This window comes from Rhagoletis pomonella, unplaced genomic scaffold (assembly GCF_013731165.1).
Source record: "Rhagoletis pomonella isolate Grant_MI unplaced genomic scaffold, Rhpom_1.0 Rhpom_scaffold_00001, whole genome shotgun sequence".
Lineage (NCBI taxonomy): Eukaryota > Metazoa > Arthropoda > Insecta > Diptera > Tephritidae > Rhagoletis > Rhagoletis pomonella.
In genome coordinates this window covers 47,715,548-47,735,410 of record NW_023458555.1, presented here as the reverse complement: position 1 = coordinate 47,735,410, position 19,863 = coordinate 47,715,548, and the positions used below count along the sequence as shown (strand labels likewise).

The 19,863-nt window shown below is 37.7% G+C and overlaps 2 protein-coding genes across 2 annotated transcripts in view; one reads left to right on the top strand and one right to left on the bottom strand.

The window, feature by feature from the left end:
- Window positions 1-19,863, top strand: part of LOC118745224 (beta-galactosidase) — a 347,980-nt gene that overhangs the window by 27,762 nt on the left and 300,355 nt on the right. The gene's annotated exons all lie outside the window — the stretch shown is intronic.
- Window positions 13,354-19,863, bottom strand: part of LOC118747503 — a 19,390-nt gene continuing 12,880 nt past the window's right edge. Inside the window, exon 3 of the mRNA XM_036481586.1 lies at window positions 13,354-13,505. Within this exon, the coding sequence (XP_036337479.1) occupies window positions 13,354-13,505 (152 nt within the window). The remainder of the gene's footprint in view (window positions 13,506-19,863) is intronic.

The window sequence follows — 19,863 nt, the reverse complement described above, 5'->3', positions numbered from 1 at the left end:
TTTTATGATGGTTCCTTAATTTATTTTAACTACATTGCATTTGAGTATGGAGAGGCAACTATCTGGAAGTATTTTACATAAAAAATTTACTAAGTATTGCCCGGTTTGTAGTTGCAGTTAAAGAAAACACATGAAAAGGCACGATTTTTTTTAAATTCGAAAAAATGTAAATATTTCAAAAACGGTACCTGAAAATTTTTTGTTTATCAGTGAGCTCACCCCCCCACCTACCTTGCCCTAAAGTTTGGCACGTTACTTCTGGGACACCCTGTATGTTGTCAAATAACGAATTTTTTCATTTGCTGTTAAATACAAAGTAAAGATGCACCTTTCACAAAATTTAACCGCTGCCTACTGGCAGGTGATAATTGACAGGATAACATATAAATTTTGTATGCGATAAATTGAAACTGCCTCCGGTTTGAAAGCTGTTTAAAATATCTCTTCCTCTAGGAACGTTTTCTGCAACCAATATTTCTTTCAGGTACTCTAATGAAAAATTATTACATGTTAAAATTAAAAAATTTTGTTAAATTAATTTCTAATTACTTTTTCATTATTTTTCTTTTCAGGTAAGCATCTTCTACTTATGCGTACATTTTTAAAACTATCTACGTACGTATATTTGTGTATTAAAGTAAACTTGCGACATTATTAATGGTATGTAATTGACAGTTTTATCTATTTTATATAAACAAAACTGTTGCCGTTTTTTCATTCGCACATCGCGTATGAAAGTTTAAAGTACGTTTACTCGGCTGGCAAAAATCGAAAACTACTGGACCGATTTCAATAATTTTGTGGCCGGATACTTAAAAAAAAATTTGAAAGTTGCTAACAGTTGGAAAATTTTAGTTTAATTAAGTTGATAACATCCGGCGTAAAAAAAGAGATTTAAGAAGGCTTACAGCCAAGAATGTTTTCAAGGAGGGTGCCATCTGTTTGAAAATTCTAAATTTATTCAATCATAAGATAAATCAAATATTAAGATATGGGTATCAAGCGAAAAAAAATTTGAGACAGCTTGCAGCCAAAAATATTTTTGAGCAGGGTTGCCAGCTGTTTGAAAAATGTAAATTATATTAATTGATAAGATAAAAAAAAATATTACAATATGGGTGTCGAACGAAAGGTATTTGAGAAATCTTTTATTTAGAAATATTTTCAAATGAGCTGTCACCTTACTAAATAGCAAAAACTTAAAATATTAGAACTAAATGAAATACTACATGATTGGTGTGAAATGAAAAATGTTTGAGTAAGCTTTGCTAGACAAAATGTTTAAAAGGTTGCTACGTATTCAAAATCCGAATATTAGAAAATTTTGTTTAAGGAAGCTAATTTACACACAAACAACCACGAAACTACGGGCAAAATATAGTGCAATTGGGTTCTAAGTGTTTTTCTCTAACATCAGAGTGTTTTTCAAAACGACTTTGAAAGTTTAACAAGTAATTTTTAAGCAAAAAACAAAACCGACTTCAATTCTCATATAAAAATTTTAGATTACTATGGGGCCAACTGTGAGATAACATATTTCTTAAAAAAAAGAATTATAGAAATCGGTTAATGTGGTCCAAAGTTATGCGGTAACAAACATGCAAAAAATAAATAAAATGAAAAAAAATATAAAGATGATATTCCGACCTATTAATTACCTTCTCCTTTTTTGTAAATTCGGTTAAAAATATGATTATTTAAAAAAATTTTTTAAAAATTCAATGCAATGTATAAACAGATTATGGGTTAAAAGCGAAAATCCTGTAGGACTACGGCCTGATACACTTTTCAGGCATAAGGACGAGTAGGTTTTGAGAATTAACTTTTAAAATTCTATCATTGAATATCCTTGAAATTTTGCAATACTTATTTTTGAAAGAATAATAAAAACTCGACCATGTACTCGAATTTCGTCCTTCTAACTTCATTAGCTTAAAAAGAAAAAATAAAAAGCATTTTCAATACCTATTCATCTTTGTGAATCAAAACATTTTTTTTTTTTTTAATTTTTACAGAACTTTCTCTTTCATTTGGTACCTTAAAAATAATTCTACTTTGTACAGCAATTTTTAATAATTTTTTGAATTATTCATATCTTTTAAACTAAAAAGTCCTTTTAAAAAATCCTGACGTCAGAGAAAAAAACGTGCATTTTTACTATATTTGGCCTATACTGATTTCTTCATGTGTTTCGAATTTATATTTATTTTTTTTCGCATGTTGTTATCAAATATGGCCTCATTCAGTAAAAATAAAATGCTTAGATTTAATTAACTTTATACAGTTATAGCCTTATTCATAAAACATAAAGTAGCTTTGCAAAATATTACTTTATTTTCTTTGAATAAGGCCATTAAATTTTCATAAAAGCTTTCGATTTATAAAGCACTTAAAATCATTTTTATTTTTTTTGAATTGGTGCGTTAGTTAAAATTTCGGTTATTTGCTAGTATTTTAGAAAAATGTAATATGCAAAAAGTGTTATTCTTCAGAATAACACTTACAATTCCAAAAATAGTTGATGCGAACTCATTCTTCAAAGAAATAGTTTTTTATTTGTATAAGTGCACAAACATATATATATAATATTAGATATTTATTCGGGAACCGGAATGTAATCGTTATGTATATGTATAACCCACATCTCTTAGCACATTCAACTGGCATATTAAATTTTCTATCTTTCCAAAACCACAGGTAATAAATATATTTACATATGTATAGACTTTGAGTTATCACAGATATTAAAAAATATTAGTTTTTTTTCGCATTAACCATTTGTTGCTAATAATTTCATATTCAACACAAATTAAACTACGAAATTGTCTTCTGTATTATATCTACATAATATATATCTTCCAGACAAAACGTGACAAATAAAAATTGGAGTCAGTAAAACATGAAAATCCATTGAATTGCAAATGAGATTTCGGTGCATTCTTAACGGTGCCACTGCTGCATATTACCCGCTATTCGATTGGCAAATAAACATTTTTTTGTTTTGTATTTTAGAGCAATAATTTACTCCACAGTTAAGATACGCAACAACAATCGCAAAAACAAAGGATAATAATAATAATAATATCCCAACGGTTTTTACCCTCCATTCCCGCCCATCCGCACGAGGGGCGCAGTCCGCATGACGTACGGAACCAATATTTTAAATTTTTGTGCCGAGTAACGATAGGCAGGAGTTTGTTAAGTGTCGAGATCTAAAACTGTTCAGCTACAGAACTAAATTCATCAGCTGATTTTATGTATTTATGTCAATAATTCACTTATTGAGAGAGGAGAGTATCGCTTTCTTAATGCTGAAAAGCGGATCTGATATATCAAACGTGCTGGAATGAGAGTCAAAATCCTGGCATAAGCAACGGAGTGGGTCATGCAATTCAAAATTGGTTTTACAAGCTTTCAGAAATATGGGACAAAAGTGTCTTGATACGCGTGAGGGAACATTAAAGCTTACATCCAGAAGAGACGGACTTGAAACTGAGCCTGTCAGTAATTTAACCATAAAAATTATACCAAGCATTTCCCTGCGACTGGCAAGTGTAGGAAGGTTAATAAGTTCTAAGCGACTCGTATAAGGTGGAAGAATATATTGAGAATCCCATCGGAAATTTCTTAAAGCAAAAAGCAGGAATTGTTTTTGAATTGATTCTATCTTGTCTGAGTAAATTTGATACCTTGGATTCCAAACCACCGCGCCTTATTCCAGAATCGGCCTAACTAATGTTGTAAACAGGGTTTTAGTGATATAACCCAGCAAAAAACACGATTACCACAGAAACGAAAGTGGAAACGAGCTAGGCGATGGGAATCGCTTACCCTTTCGCTTCAAGAAGGCCTTATTTTAACATGGGCATGTCATTGGAGGTAAGCCCTTACCCGCAGCATTACCTTCAAACGAAGGGAGAACGCATGGATAAACAGAATCCAGAGAAGCGAACAAAGAATGCCTTACAGAGAAACTAATGTAGAATGCCTAGATAAGTACATAATTATTTATATTAAATTGAAATCAGAAAATGTCTTAAAAGATTAAAATTAATTAAAATTTTTATAAATCAGCTTTTATACATACATATGTATTTATTTAGGTATTTAGATTTTCTTAAAAATCGGTATGTACATACATACATATTTAACTAAGCTTAAAAGTGTACTTCCTCACTCTTGTACTTCACTTCATTGACTGACTTCAGCTTCGCTGCAAATTGAACAAAGCAAAACATGATTTTTATGCGAGACAAATTTCCACAGAAAGTAACGGTAGAAAAATAACTTTTGGGTATTCATTCTATTTTTCAGCTGACTACGATGCAGCATTCTACTTTGCATTCTCCGAAATGAAGCAAAGAAGCGAAATAAAAAAAATATTGTAGGACATTCTACTTTGCATTCCCTGAAATGAAGCAAAGAAGCGAGACAAATAAAATATTGTAGGGCATTCTACTTTGCATTTCCGGAAATGAAGCAAAGAAACGAATTAAAAAAGAAATATTATAGGACATTCTACTTTGCATTCCCCGAAATCAAACAAAGAAGCGAAATAAATAAAATATTGTTGGACATTCTACTTTGCATTACCGGCAATGCCTAAAAGAAGCGGAAAAATTCGAAGGCATTATAACGCTATGCCTTCTAGAACACGTTACCACTAAAAGCGATTACCGAGTTTTTGCTGGGAAGGGTCACTAAATTCTTTTGACCATCGTTTCACAAATGCAAGTACACCTTTAGCCTTGTTGACTGTCACATTAATGTGAAGATTAAAATTAAGCTTAGGATCCATTGTGATACCAAGGTCCACAAAATTGTATACCTATTCCAGGTTATGGTTACCTATTATATAAGAAACTGGCAGAACAGCTCTTCGCGAGAAGCACATTACTTTACATTTCTTAAGATTTAGAAGCATAGGATTTACTTTACACCAGTAAGCCATGCTGTTTAAGTCTGATTGTAGCAAAGACCTTTCTTCAATTGAAACGTACGATTTATAAAGTTTTACATCATCTGCATACATTAAAATTTTGGAGAATTTTATATCTGTAGAAATATCGTTTATAAAAAGCAAGAACAGAATCGGGCCTAGGTGGCTACCCTGAGGGACTCCTGAAGTAACATCAATGACGGCAGAGATAGTATTTTTAAACAATACCCTTTGTGATCTATCATAGAGGTATGAAGAGATCCAACGTAGAAAATTAGGTGGAAGACCAAGAAGATCAAGTTTATAGATGAGCAACGAGTGGCACACTTTGTCAAATGCTTTACTGAAATCAGTATATATAACATCAACAGTTTGCTCTCACTAAATGCTTTTGAGATATAGGATGTTAATTCAAGTAAATTTGTAGAAGTTGATTGCCCTTGCAAAATCCATGTTGACTGTATGAAATGCTTGAGTGATAGAATGCGTCAACCGATTTGTTATAATTGCTTCAAATAATTTAGGAATAGCAGCAAGCTTAGCTATGCCCCGGTAGTTCTCCACTGAAGACCTGCTACCGCTTTTATAAACTAAACTAAAACATCATCGGGAGATATTATAGGGTTATGTATTGAGTTAATTGGACTTAGTTTAAAAGGATAGTCAAAGTATGCTTGGGAGTTAGTGGAATAATTGGATTTAAAAAACTGAGCGAACATGTTAGAAATTGTTTGATTATCACCAGAGACGGTATTTTGATACTTCATGGCGGAAGGAAACCCCCGTACATTTCGCTTGGAGTTTACGAAATCATAAAATGATTTCTTCTTCTTCTTCTTATTTGGCACTGTAACCGCCTAAGCGATTTTGGCCGAGTCCAAAACAGCACGCCAGTTCTTTAGTGAACCATAACTGTGTTTGTTCTTCAGGAACACACATGCGTTTAGGTACATACTTTTCAAATAATCTATGTACAGTACAATTCAAATGTGCAACGCTTTGCTCAACTTTTTCTTTGTATATAGGCCACGACAATTTAGACAATTCTTTATTCAGTTTTTTAAAGTTGGCTTTCGAAAAATCAAAGCGAATATTTGGTTCGTATGTTTGGACATCGCAATTTTGACCATCGTTTATAATTTCGTAAGATATCTCAATAGCAGGGTGGTAGACATCTTCGGGCAAAACTAGTGGGTCACATTTATTTACAGCCGACTTAGATGCATCATCAACATAAACAAGATCTAATACTTTGCCAAACTTATTGCGAAGTACATTAACTTGATTCAGGCAGAGTTCAGCCATCTCCTCTAAAAATACGTTGTTGCACGCGCTAGACGAGAAAGGTACAATATCATTGTCAATGATGTTCCATGATACATTTGGTAAATTAAAGTCACCCAACACAATCAATGAATCAGAGGGTTTAATTGAATTAATTGATTTCAGTAAAGATACATGTTGTGAATACACTGATAAGTCAGATCGGGGAGGAATATAGCATAGATCTAAGTAAGTAAACCCCCTTCCAACCTGAACACGAATGCATTTGAATTCTGCAGATTCGATGTGTGGAAGACTAACTTCTTCAGATGGTATTGAAGAGTCTACGGCAAAGAGTACGCCACCGCCGACTCTGTCCTCCCGATCTTTTCTGTAGATATGGTAATTATTTGAAAGAATCTCTGAATTAAAAGTGTGAGGTTTGAGCCAAGTTTCAGTCAAAGAAATTATATTATAATTGCATTCAAGGCCATTAAGATATAAATTCGTTAATTTAGTATTTATGCCTCTTACGTTTTGATAATAAATACTTAAAGCAGATTTAGTAATCAGTTTTTAGGTTCTGTATTCTGACGGGGAATATTTGCTAAATTATTATTTTTGTTGGGCCTATACTCAAATTCCCGAACGAAAGCTCCGGAGTGCCAAAAAGAACTACTAAGCAGCATGTCAAAATTTTCTAAATTTACGTCTATTTTAAATGAAGAAATATTTCTTTCATATTTAAAATTAAATTTTCTGATACTTAAGTTGACAGTTTTAACTTTGGACGAGATGTAAAACTTTATATCGTCCTCGGAAGTATCCCTCGAAAATCTAGATACAAATATAGACTTCTTTGGGGGAACCACAACCAGTCTCCTAGTATCAGACTCGATTACCGGCGGACGGGGTTGAGTAACTGAGTTACTAATTGAGGGTAGAGTAAGCGTTGGAAGATTAGATGGCGGTGCCACAACTTCAACGTTGGACGGGGAAGATACTGCAGGGTCGTTATTATTAGAAGCAGACTTTGATATATGTTCTTTTGAGGAAGATAACTCCGTTGTCTGTGGACATGGAGAAGAAAGATTAATTAAGTCATTCGGAAGATTGTTCTGACGTGGAACGGTCCTTTCATTAGGCGGACTATGAAGACGCTTACGTTTTGACACATGAATGTCCTTCATAGATTGTACGGTATCTAAGCATTTAAAAGATTTAAATACATTTTCATAATGTTTAAATTTTTCGGTCAGTACCGACAACTCTCTCCCTACCTCAGAAAACCCATTTCTGGTTTGCCTAAACAACTTAAAGAGATCAACTTCGGTTGACCTGCACTTTAAGCAAGACCAGCGAAGACCTTTGCCATCACTAATAGCGTCCAGAATTCTTCCTGTCAAGCCAGCACATTTTAGATGGCAAATACCATCACAGAGCCAGCACGATAAGTAGCGTTCAGATTCGCTTTTAATTTGGCAGTTATCAAGATCACACTTCATATTGAAAGATTTAATAACACTTATGTTAATAAAAAGACAAGCAAAATAAGTTTAACACAACACACAGAACAATTTAGGAGCTGATGTATTTAGCTTAAAAATATATGTAGCGAACAGTTTGAGTATCACTGTATTGTGACACTTAATAAACGTAGCGCAAGCAGCTGTGACAAGAAATACTAAACGAAGTAAACAAAAAGAGCAAAAATAGAAACGATCTCAGTTAACTACAAAGGAATAACAACAACAATGATAACAACAAATGACTCGGCAAGATTAGATGTAAGCTAGTGAAATTTAATTAAATTTAATAAAAACCACAAAAATCACAAAACTTTCACTTAGCTTCGGTTATTATCACACTAAGATGCTCGTAGGCACTTTTTATAGCAACTTTTACTCAAAATTAGCACAATAAACTTTGCAAAATACAAAGACCAATCAAGGCACAATATAAGTAGAACTTTACAGCTTGACGTTTGCGAATCGATAATGCCCGCTATGTAAGCTAAACATCAGCACGCCCCGCATTTAAGTGTCACTCACAAAATTAGAAAACAAATTAACTTAGCCGAATACGGATTATAGTGCAGCAGCAATAAAAAAAGTGAATAGTTTATTGCATATTGTCTACATGTAATAAAAAACACATGTACATAGTAGATAAGTCAAATACGTATGTACGTACGTATGTAAAATATGCACGAACAATACAACACCGGCGAAACAGCGGTAACTGACGCGCTTGTCAGCCGGCACCGCTTCTCGTTGGTTGCCTGTCAAATGGCAGCGGCAATTGTTGGCGTCAACTTTGCAACTGTCACTTCCGCCCGCTTGGCGTACCGGCAAATGTTTTTGCGCTCACTCACATATCGCACACATACTCACGCACTCACAATCGCTGAGCTGCGCAAATACAAGAAGAAATGCACTAATGCCGCTTTTTAGGTCAACAATCAGTCAGCAACCAGTAGCCAGCCAGCCGACCAACCGACCAGCCAGTGGGTGAGTAGGCGAATGAGCACAAATGTGCATGTGTGCATGCGTGTTTTTTTTTTTTTTTTTTTTTTTTTTTTTTTGTAGAGGTGGCACAAAACATTGAAAGCCGAAAAGTGTGGGACTTGCCTTTCAGCTCACCGCACTAAAAACCCACCCCTGCTCCGTTTCCCTCCCACCGTGGAACTACCGTAAGGTATTACTTCGCGGAGGGGGAGCGGCCTATTGCCAATCTATGAAATTCTGCGGAGTTGTTCCGCTCGACGCAATTTAGATGAAATTGTGCTTGCCAAATTGCAAACAACGGACCAGTTATCTTCTGACTCAAGCATAGTATCCACAAGGTTATGAACCGTAAGTGGCCTCCCCACCTTCCTGCTCGAGTCATCCCTTTCGATTGCAAACCTCAGTGTTCAGCGTCTTCAATAATACCCTTTGCACAGAAGGTGCAGAAGGGATCGTCTTCGTGCTTAAATCGGTATAAATATGATTTAAAGCACCCATGCCCTGTCAATATTTGGGTCAAATGGAAGTCCACTTCCCCATGTTCCCTACTTACCCACCTTGATATCGAGGGTATGAGGCGGTGCGTCCAACGACCGCTGGCTGCGCGGTCCCACCTCGTTTGCCATTGCTGCAAGCACCTCTGTGTCACCTCTTCGCGTCTCGTTCGGTTTATAGGCCTGGGGCCTGTCACTTCCACTAGAATGTCAATGGGGCAGAGTCCTGCCACCACTAGCGCTGCTTCTTCGGACGTAGTTCGGAATGCACTGCATACTTTGATAGCGCAAAATCTGTTCAAAGACCTTGCTTCTCGTACATATGACGTCTTGCTGAACGCTTCATACCAGACTTGTGCACCATAGAGCAGGACACTGCGCACGACGCTTGCGTATAGCTGCCTACGCTGTTGTTTCGGGCCTCCTACGTTCAGCATAACCCTTGTTAGTGCCCCTGCCACCTTCGACAGCATAATCAATGTGCGTCTTGAAGGTAAGCCTCGCATCAAACATTATGCCTAGGTATTTTAGGGCCGCCTTTGACGTAATTTCTTGTTGACCAACCTTTATAGTCGCCACTTCTCTGACTTTCCTACTGCTTACTAGAACTGTCTCGGTTTTTTGGTGCGCAAGTTCCAGTCCTGTTTCGGCCAGCCATGCTTGGATCTGGACGATTGAACTATTTGCTGCGGTAATTATTTCTTCTAGGTGCTTCGCTACCACCACTAGCGCTATGTCGTCAGCAAATCCGACCATTTTCACTCGTTCTGGCAAGGATAGTCGGAGTACACCATCGTACATGATATTCCAGAGTATTGGACCCAGAACCGAACCCTGTGGTACTCCAGCCGAGACTTTATGTTCTTTGACACCGTTCTCCGTGTTGTACAGTAGCACTCTATTTGCTAGGTAGTTGTCTACAATCTTGCGAAGGTATGCGGGTACCTCGAATCTGCGTAGAGCAGCGTTTATGTGTCTCCAACTTGCTCTAATGAACGCATTTTTTACATCGAGGGTGACAAGCAAGCAGTACTCCTTTGCTCCTCCCTTCCACCTTTCGCCACTGATTGCATCTTCAGCCAACTGCTTTACTAAACTGGCTGCATCTACCGTTGACCGCCCCTTTCTGAAGCCGAACTGTGTCTCTGAGAGGCCTCCCTTTTCCTCGATTGCTTCTAGCAGTCTATCGCTGATTATGCGTTCGAACAACTTGCCCGTCGTATCCAACATGCATATAGGACGATATGCTGAGGGATCTTCTGGTGGCTTCCCAGTTTTCGGCAATAGAACTAGCCGCTGGCGCTTCCATGCATCAGGAAATACTCCTTCTTTGAAGCATTCGTTGAAACTATCGACGAACACTTTAGGGTTCGCAGCTACAGCAAGCTTGAGGACACGATTTGGAATTGCATCCGGCCCCGGTGATTTTTTATCTTTAAATCGCTTGGCCGCAAGAAGTACTTCTTCCGTGCTCACCATGGGAAACTCGAACATCGTAGCAGGAAAGATTTCTCTCACAAAACTTGGTTGCATTGGGAATAACGCCTTTATTATCGTCTCCAGCTTATTTAGGCATAATACCTGTGGTCGAACCGATGCCTTCAGCCTTTTCGTCACAACTTTATATGCTAAGCCCCAGGGGTCATTTTGGACGCTTTCACACAAGCTAGTAAAGCACTTTCGCTTGCTGAACTTAATGGCTTGTTTAAGCTCCTTGCGTTTAGCTCTGTATATAGCATGTTCGCCGGTAAAGCTTTCAGACCTTCTGGAACGCTGGTAGTTTCTTCTCGCTCTGTTGCATTGCAGTCGCAAGTCCGCTATTTGCTCATTCCACCAATAAACTGGTGCACGTCGGCTGGTCGGGTATTTTTTCTTCATCGAAGCGTCGCACGCTTGAGTGATTTTGGCCATGAGGTAGTTCGTCATGTTACTAGCTCCGTAGGGTAACGAAATTCCAGACATCATGGCTACTAGCGCCTCTTCGTCTAGAGAGTTGACCTTCCAACCTGTTTTTGCTCTTGCACTGACTTTTCTGCTCTCTCTCTCCTCTTGTATCGAGAAAGTGATAGCCATGTGGTCGCTATGAGTGTACTCGTCGCTAACCTCCCAAGACGTGTGTCGAAACAGCCTGTTGCTGATAAATGTGAGGTCAATAATGGACCCCACCCCATCCTTGCTGAATGTAAATTTGGTACCCGAGTTGCATAATGCCCCATCCAGAGACGATAGTGCTGCAAGAAGAGCTCTTCCTCTGACGTTAGTTCGTCGGCTTCCCCATTGCAAGGCCCAAGCATTGAAGTCGCCGGCTATTAATACGGGTGCTCTAGTCCGGGCATCAAAGGTAAGCTTATCCATGACGGCTTCGAATTCATCGAGGGTAAAACTAGGCGGTATGTAGCAGCTATATACAACTAATCCAGAGACTCGAACACATACAAAACCTACGTCTGCCTTGAGTTGTTCCATATGAAGGGGCGTTATGGCGCAGCTCCACACCGCTGCTCGACCGGCATCGTCCTGGGCCCATAGCTGACTATCCCCCACCTTGTATGGTTCACTTAGTATCGCTATGTCAACATTGTGGTCAATCACCGTCTGCTCCACTAGCTCCTGTGCAGCTTTGCAGTGGTTCAGGTTAAGCTGCACGACCTTCATGGTGTCCGGGATTTTTGTATCGCCTCTATATAGTACGGGCAGTCTTTTCCGCCTGTCCTGTGCTTTACGTCTGGCTTTTTGTTTCTGGAGCAGATTACGCACCGTTTCTCCTTCTTACATACGTTGGCTTTATGGCCTATATCACCGCAATTGAAGCACGCCCCTTTCGAATCGTGACTGCTTTTACAGTTTCTTGCCAGGTGGCCAAACTCTAAACATTTGAAACATTGCGTCGGGTGCATTTTTAGTCTTATTCGATAGATTACCCACTCTACCCGAACTTTGCCCACTGCGATCAATTTGCTCGCCATGGCGGCTGGCAGCAGCAGGGTTGCTGTCTTCGTACCGCTGTACGCGCTTCTTAATGACTTGACTGCTTCTACAGAAATTTTGCTGCCATCGACCTCACTTTCTAAGGCAGAACAGAGCTCTTGTTTGCTTATTAGCTCGTCTAAGTCCTTGACTTCTACCGCGGTTTTTTCGGTCAGGGTCTCTACCGTCGCTTTCTCTCCCAGCGTTTCCTTGACAGCTTGTTGAACCTCCACTGTGTGCGAATCCGTGGGTTTGGCCAATTGTAGGAGTAGGTCCCCATTGCCGGTTTTGCGTACTTTGGTTACCACGTCTTCCAGATGTTTTAGTTGTGGATCGTTTTTTAAACCTCGCAGTATTTCTGCATATGAACTTCCGTCACGACTTTTTATTACTATAGCATCCGGCTTTGGCAACTTGGGCTTCGGCTTCGACCTTTTCTTTCCTTCTACTGTCTTCCATTGGGGTTCTTTGCCATCATTCGCCCCATCTGATCGGTTTTTCTCTTCACTTACGTTCGCTGGCGTCATTGCTTTTTCCTGGCGTTCTATCGCAGTGCTTGGCTGCTTTCCAGTTTTACTCGGTTTACCGCTCCCAGGGATTTTTTGAGGCGTTGTTTGGCAAGCGGCACTCAACACGTTTCGCGGTAGCGCATTCCCTGTTTTGCCATACAGTATGGCCAGCTCGGCAATGATATCCCGCATAGGTTGGTGAATGGACCTTCTTTTGCCGTCTTCCAGCATTTCCACCAACTCCCGTATTTTAACTCCCAGAGTAACCCACGCGGTCGGTTGATCTTCTGTTTGGGCCATACGCGCGCCTGGAGATGATGACCAGGGTCCTGTAGGCGAGCTCGCCAGTCTGGGGCGCTTTCCAAACGGATTTATGACGTCCCCACTCTCGGTTGCCAATACATCACCAGCTCCTGCCTTTTCACCCCCGTTCGTCTTTCGCCCCGGTGGAGGCGACCTTGCGAGGCTCATAGTTTTTTGTTTTTTGTTCTTTTTTTTTTTTTTTTTAAGTATGCGTGTATGTGTATTTTCATATGTGTGCAAGTGTGTCAGTGCAAGCGCACGCGCTTAATGTCGTCATCTTGCCGCCGGTACCCCAGCGACAGCGACACCTCCAACAGGCAAAGCAACAACAAGCGGATTTATATTCACCTGGCATCGAACTACCAACATATCTACATAGCTGCCTTAGCTGGAATGGCGCTAACGCTGACGCTTTGGCGTTCGTTATGTTGTATTGTATGCGCGGTGAGTGTGCAAGAGTTCAATGATGTGCAATGCCGTTGCGTGTCGCTTGGCGTTGCATTTAATTGTCGCTGCAGCAGCGCTGCTTTTACAAAATGAATAAATTCAAATGCACATTTATTGGCGATAAGTAAGTTCTTTACGCTTGATAAATTTAGGTTGCATTTGCATCGAATGGCGGCTATGGCAATGGCAATATACATATGCATGTATGTATGTATACATGAACTCACACATACTTATGCACATGCATGTGCTTATATAAATAAATGCTTTTCAATTTTCTACCTGAAAAAATACGAAAGATGTTTTGCTTTCGCGCAGCATAGGATAAGCAATAGAGAACTTATTTATTTACATTAAGGTGCAACACTCTTCTAGCAAAAAAAAAATGGTGCTGGTAATATTTGCATTGGAAATATTGAATCTATTACATTTTAAGGCTTCCGCCAAAATATTTCGAAATCTTCGAAATTCGATCGATTTTTATAACTAACACTAGCTTTAAGAAAAATTTTACCCAAAAAATCACTTTAGGCGATAGAACAGTTTAAGCTTAAGAGGTCTGCATAAACATGTTTCAAATTTGTTTCACCAGAATTAGACAAAAAATAATAATTTTTTTTATTTTAGGTATTTTCAAACCGGTCTAGCTAACGTTAATCTTAGTATTTTTCGAAATATTTTGTCGGAAGTCTTAAGAATTATAGATTTTATATTTCCAATGTAAAAACAGTACCATTTTTTTTTGTATAGAGAGTGTTGTACCGTCATGTAAATATGTATGAAATATTATACCTGCAGTCTTAACATATAATAAATTTTACAAATCCGGCAGAAAACCCGCAATTTTTTTGGTGATGCAACCTAAGGCACATATATTAAAAATCAGCCGCAAGTTCGCAGCTTAAGTCTTATGTAATTAAAATTTATGACTATTTTTATGAACGTTATCATCTTCTATTAATTAAGTAATTAATATTACTATGCCTGTGAAATGCATAAATATAAAACTGAAAATAGATGTTAGCACATTTATGACCTTTTAAATCTATCAGACTGTATCAATTGTTGGCTTTACAATGGGCGGGGATTTCTCAGATTTTCAAATTGGAGGTTGAATTATTGGCTAATCACAGTTTGTGCCTACTTTAATAAGAAATGCATTAAAATCTTTTAGAGATTTCATTTGTTTGTCCTGGGAACTATAGGTGCAAACCTATTAGTGGATTTAAGTTAATCTGGCTGCGTATGTGCCATAGATATATAGATTGGCTCTATCAATAACTAATGTAAATAACGTTTTAAGTAAATACAATGCAAGCATGATTTAGTATGTTAATGTTGTTGGTGCATCTAAGGAGAGCTTGAGACTTAGGACTGGCACGTCCTCAACTTTATAAATTATAGGTCAAAAGAATGTTTTCAACGTGTTCTTGATACAGCAGGATATAGTGTTGGAATGTGTCACATCCCTTTGCATTTCCCACACACGCCACTCACCATAACTCCCATTTTTACGGCGTTTTTTGTTTCGTAGGATAACCCTGAGATCAGGTCTTTTGTAGATATTTAGTGTTTTATTTTGGATTACATTTTTAATAACTTCTCCTCTTGGATTTTGAAAATCTCACTTCATATTCGTAATCAGCGACCCCATAAACCTTCGACTACCAAGACTTAATTAAATAAGTCAATATATATAAAATATTTCCTATCACATAAAGTCCGCCTGGATTTTATTTTAGGGCAAATCATGACGTGATGGAGCAAAATGCACTTCAGATTCGTATTCAGCGACCCCAAAACATATTGAACACCTGGCCTGTTCAAAAAAACCTTTCGTCGATTTTTTTGTGGTTCTGTGGTACTTAAATATCTACGTAGATGTCGACGGTGGAACTGCTTTCTCTGTATGTGAAGGCTAGCTCTGTAGCCTTCCTCACAGCAATACTTCCACTTTAAATATGCGGCATCGCTCATCAGTAAAGCGACAGTTCGCTAACTACAGACAGTTCCACTGACTATTGCACCCAGATTTTGGATCCGAAGAGATTTTTCGCCGCCCACATTCCACCCAAAGGGGGCTGGAAGGGATGCAATATCTAGGATCTGGTCCTGCAAATGTATTTATGGATGGATCGAAGCTGAATGCGTAGGAAGATGGTGCTGTCTTCTACGTAGAACTCTACATCAACCTGAAATTTAGGCTACCGGATAACTGTAGCGTTTTCCAAGCTGAGGTAGCTGCAAAACAGGAGACTTCCGATTGGTTCTTCTCTAGCATAACACCTTGCAAGGAAGTAAATATCTATTCCATTATGGTTCGTTCGAGAACGGCGAAGAATTTTTTGGCTGCTTGTCGACTACATCGCATTACCACATATACAGCATATGCTCATCTGGGTTCCGAGTCACAGCGATATCGCTGTCAACTGTATGGCTGATTAGCTAGACCAGGAGCCCTTGAGGAAGTGATCCTGGTTAGAGAAAGCCTGGGTACTCCCCTGACCCTGTGTGGTGTACTCCTTTACAGATGGGCATTTTGATAGCTCAGCATGCACAAAGACCCCTGAATGTAAGGCCACGTGTTGAACGGATGCGGTCCAGAGTGCTTTGAAAAGTAAGCAGGTTGCACCTGTCGCTATTGGTGGGGGCTTGAACTGATCATAGCTTAATAGGTAATCATGCCCTCTTAAGGGCACCACGATGGACAGATTAAATCCACGACACTTACATAGACTCCCACGGAAGCGGCCCTCTAACCTAATCTAACTTGCCTGACTGTTATAGGGAATGAAGACTTGCTTCGTCTCTGTAGCGAAGTTCCATACTCCTTCCTGACTAGCCAACACTTCCACTGGATAAGACCGGTGTGATAGAGAAATGGAAAAGATGTCTCCAACATCAGTTCAGGGGAGAAAAGCCTTCCTTCATTTCGCCATTCGTGTTTAAAGCCAACTTTAAAAAAAATCTAAGGCATTAGTACACTTGTCACGTTTTTGAGGGCTGCGTTAACAGAAGTGTGGCTATTACAATGAAAGTAAGTGAGTAAGTAAGCGCAAGTACTGATGGGTATCCACTATTTCGCGAAGAAAGTTGACGTATTCCGCAAACTGCTACTTTGGTTTCGCCGAATCGGAAAATGCTCAAATAAAAGTAAACAACGTATCAGAACCTTTAAGTACACTGAAGTTAACTAAAGCTTTCACATAAATCGCCGTTTTTTACAACTTCTTTACCAATTATTTTGTAAATAACACATTTTTATAATTTAACACAATTAAGTCACGTTTCCTATAAAAAAAAATTGGTATTAAGAAATTGACAGTTTTGATAGTTTTGTTTCGACTTTGCTTATTTTCACTTGAGAAATGTTATCGCCGGATTCATTTTAAACCAATAAAAAAACTTCCTTATATCAGGTATTATACAAATTTTATATTTTGTTTAATACATTCGTCAGCCATATTAGATTCATTATTGCGTAATCTTGTATTCCGTCATTCTTTATGGGTATCGGGATAATTTTTTTTCATTCTACCGCGATGCATTCTTATTTAAATAATTTATTGCTCATTCAATTAAAAAAAAATTTCCTTCAATTAATGTCAGCGCAATCTTCAGCATTACAAGTACTTATTTTCCGCCTAATTACTCATCCATTTTATTATCTAATTGAAGCTGGAGGATGAGTTTGCTCTGTTATTCCGCACTATACACTTTGTTTTTGTGTTTGGATTTTTTACCTTTTTTTCGTCATAATTTTAATATTTTATTGCTCGCATACCAAAGCGATGATGTTATCGCTTGTTTTGAAATTTTTACACTTGAGCAATTCTAAGGCACATTAATTCTATAACTTAGCCGATACATCAAATGTATGTAAATTTGAAGGTAATTGAATATGGACAGGCACATATGAGAATATAGCTGTGGTAGTACAAGGAATTCAGAAATGAATGGTGTCATTGGCTATCACTAAAGCAAAACAAATTTATTGAATTGAAGAAAATTTGTTTCATTCAGTGTTAGAAAGCCGTTAAAGTCAATAAAATAACAACAGTACGCATGCGACGTCATCATGAGGCATACATAAACCATACATAAATTTTAATGTACGAAAACTGCAGTCGAAAAATTCCTAAATACATATAAAAAAATACAGAAAATACGTGCAAACGCATACAAACCAGAAAATAAAAAACAGATAACAACCAAACACCCGCACGCCGCCCGCCTTACTCACTACTTGGCTACAATTGCACCAAGTACAACGCAGCGTACGTAACGTGACTTTGCCAATATGACGCCATCAGTTAAGAAGCACGAAACGGCCATAGCGCAAATGTACAAAAACAAAAGCAACAGCAGCAAAATACCACCACATACACACAAACATCAGCTAATAACAAAACTAGCAACATGCTTGCAAACAACAGCAACGGCAATAGCCAAAACAACAACAACAAAAACACACATTACAACAACAACTAAGACTCTATGTCTTACAACAACTAAAGGCTCTGTTATGCATACTTGGCATTGCTTGAGAGTTGTCACATAAGGAATCTGTTAAATGAGCTTCGCGTGTAAGCGGTTACCCAACGCACAGCATTACATACGTAAAAGTCTGTTGGTTTTTGATTTCTACGTAAAAATGGTATAGCAGTGCATGCAATGCCAAGTATGCATAACAGAGCCTTAAGCCTCTATGACATAGATGGGCACACCAATACAGTCCCATTTTGTCATGGTATTCGTGAATCGCGCTGAGTAACAGTTGCCACTTTTCTATATTGTACAAAAGTGCGTCGTTTTTTGCGCGTGTTAGAAAACGCTCTTACAAATTTATATTTAATTTGTATTATGAACATGAAACGAAAATAATAAAATATAATAAAAAAATAATGAAGAAATAATTTCAAATAATGAATTATGAAATTAATTTTTATAAGTACATATGTACGCGCATGAAAAGTTTTTTTAATTTAATTTCATTAAACTAATGTTTTAAAAAATGATAGTTTATTCAACAACAAAATTCACGAATTTAAAATTTCTAAACTTTGTAAAAAACTCAGTATTCAATAAAGTATACTAAATATATTAAATTGCCGTATCGTACATACATATATACATAAAACCCATTACAAAACACTTTAAATTGGTTTACACAGTTCGGCAGTTTGACTTTTTTACCATGACAAATAATGTTGCCTTATATTAAAAGTACGATTCCAAGTAGTCGTATTACCACGTAACAAGCATTGGGCATTATTGGCTTTTCTTAAAACCAAAAACTATAATTGGCACTCATACGCAGCCATTTTGGGCATTGTTACATATATAGGTGGCAACAACGCGCTAAAATTACGAATAAAAATATTCAACGGCGAAGCATGGTGTTACTCTCATGAAAACTGAAAGCAGACTGAAGTGAAATTCGCTGCGTCGTTTCTGTATACGTATAAGCGCTGCGACGCAGACCTATATATGTAACAATGCCCAAAATGTCTGAGTATGAGTGCCAATTACAGTTTTTGGTTTTAAAAAAAGCTAATAATGCCCAATGCTTGTTGTGTGGTAATACGACTACTTGGAATCGTACTTTTAATATAAGGCGACATTATTTGTCATTCCATCCGGAATATGAAAAATATGAAGGTGATGACCGCGAGCAACTTCTCGATGAGCTGAAAATGTTTTCATATTATCAAAATAACGAAAGCGGACCTACGACATCCGTCGAATCAGCTAAAAATAATGAAAGGATATCTCATTTAAAAGCATCATTCTTAGTAGCCATGGCTTTGGCTAAGCAATGTAGGCCTTTTGAAGACGGAATTTTTTTTAAAGATCTAAGTACGGAGGTACTTAAATGTTTTGGGAACGATGGGAAAAAAATGATTGAAAAGTACAATGAAATTTGCCTGTCTCGCAGGACAATAGCTCGACATACAGAGAAAATCAGTGCTTTCATTCAATCAAAAACCAAAGAGAGGGTGTTAAACTGTAAATATTTCTCTATTTGTTTTGATGAAAGCACTGATATTACCGACATATGCCAATTAATTATTTACGTAAGAACAACAGATAAATACTTCAATACTTATGAAGAATTTCTATCCGTAGAGTCGTTGCATTCCCATGCGAGAAATCGATAGAGAAATGTAAATGCTGGTTTATGCCCAAAAATACTTAATGAATAATATTTATAAGTTATACTCTATTTTTAAGACTAAATACCTACTTATATGAAACAAGTAATTTTTAGCAAAAAAAAAACCGACTTCAACTCTCATATATAAAAAAAAATATATATATATATATCTCACGATCCACTGATCGGATCTTAACCAGATTAGTATGGGACCACCTCTGAGACACTACCTTTCCGATGCAAAAAGAATTATCGAAATCGGTTGACGTGGTCCAAA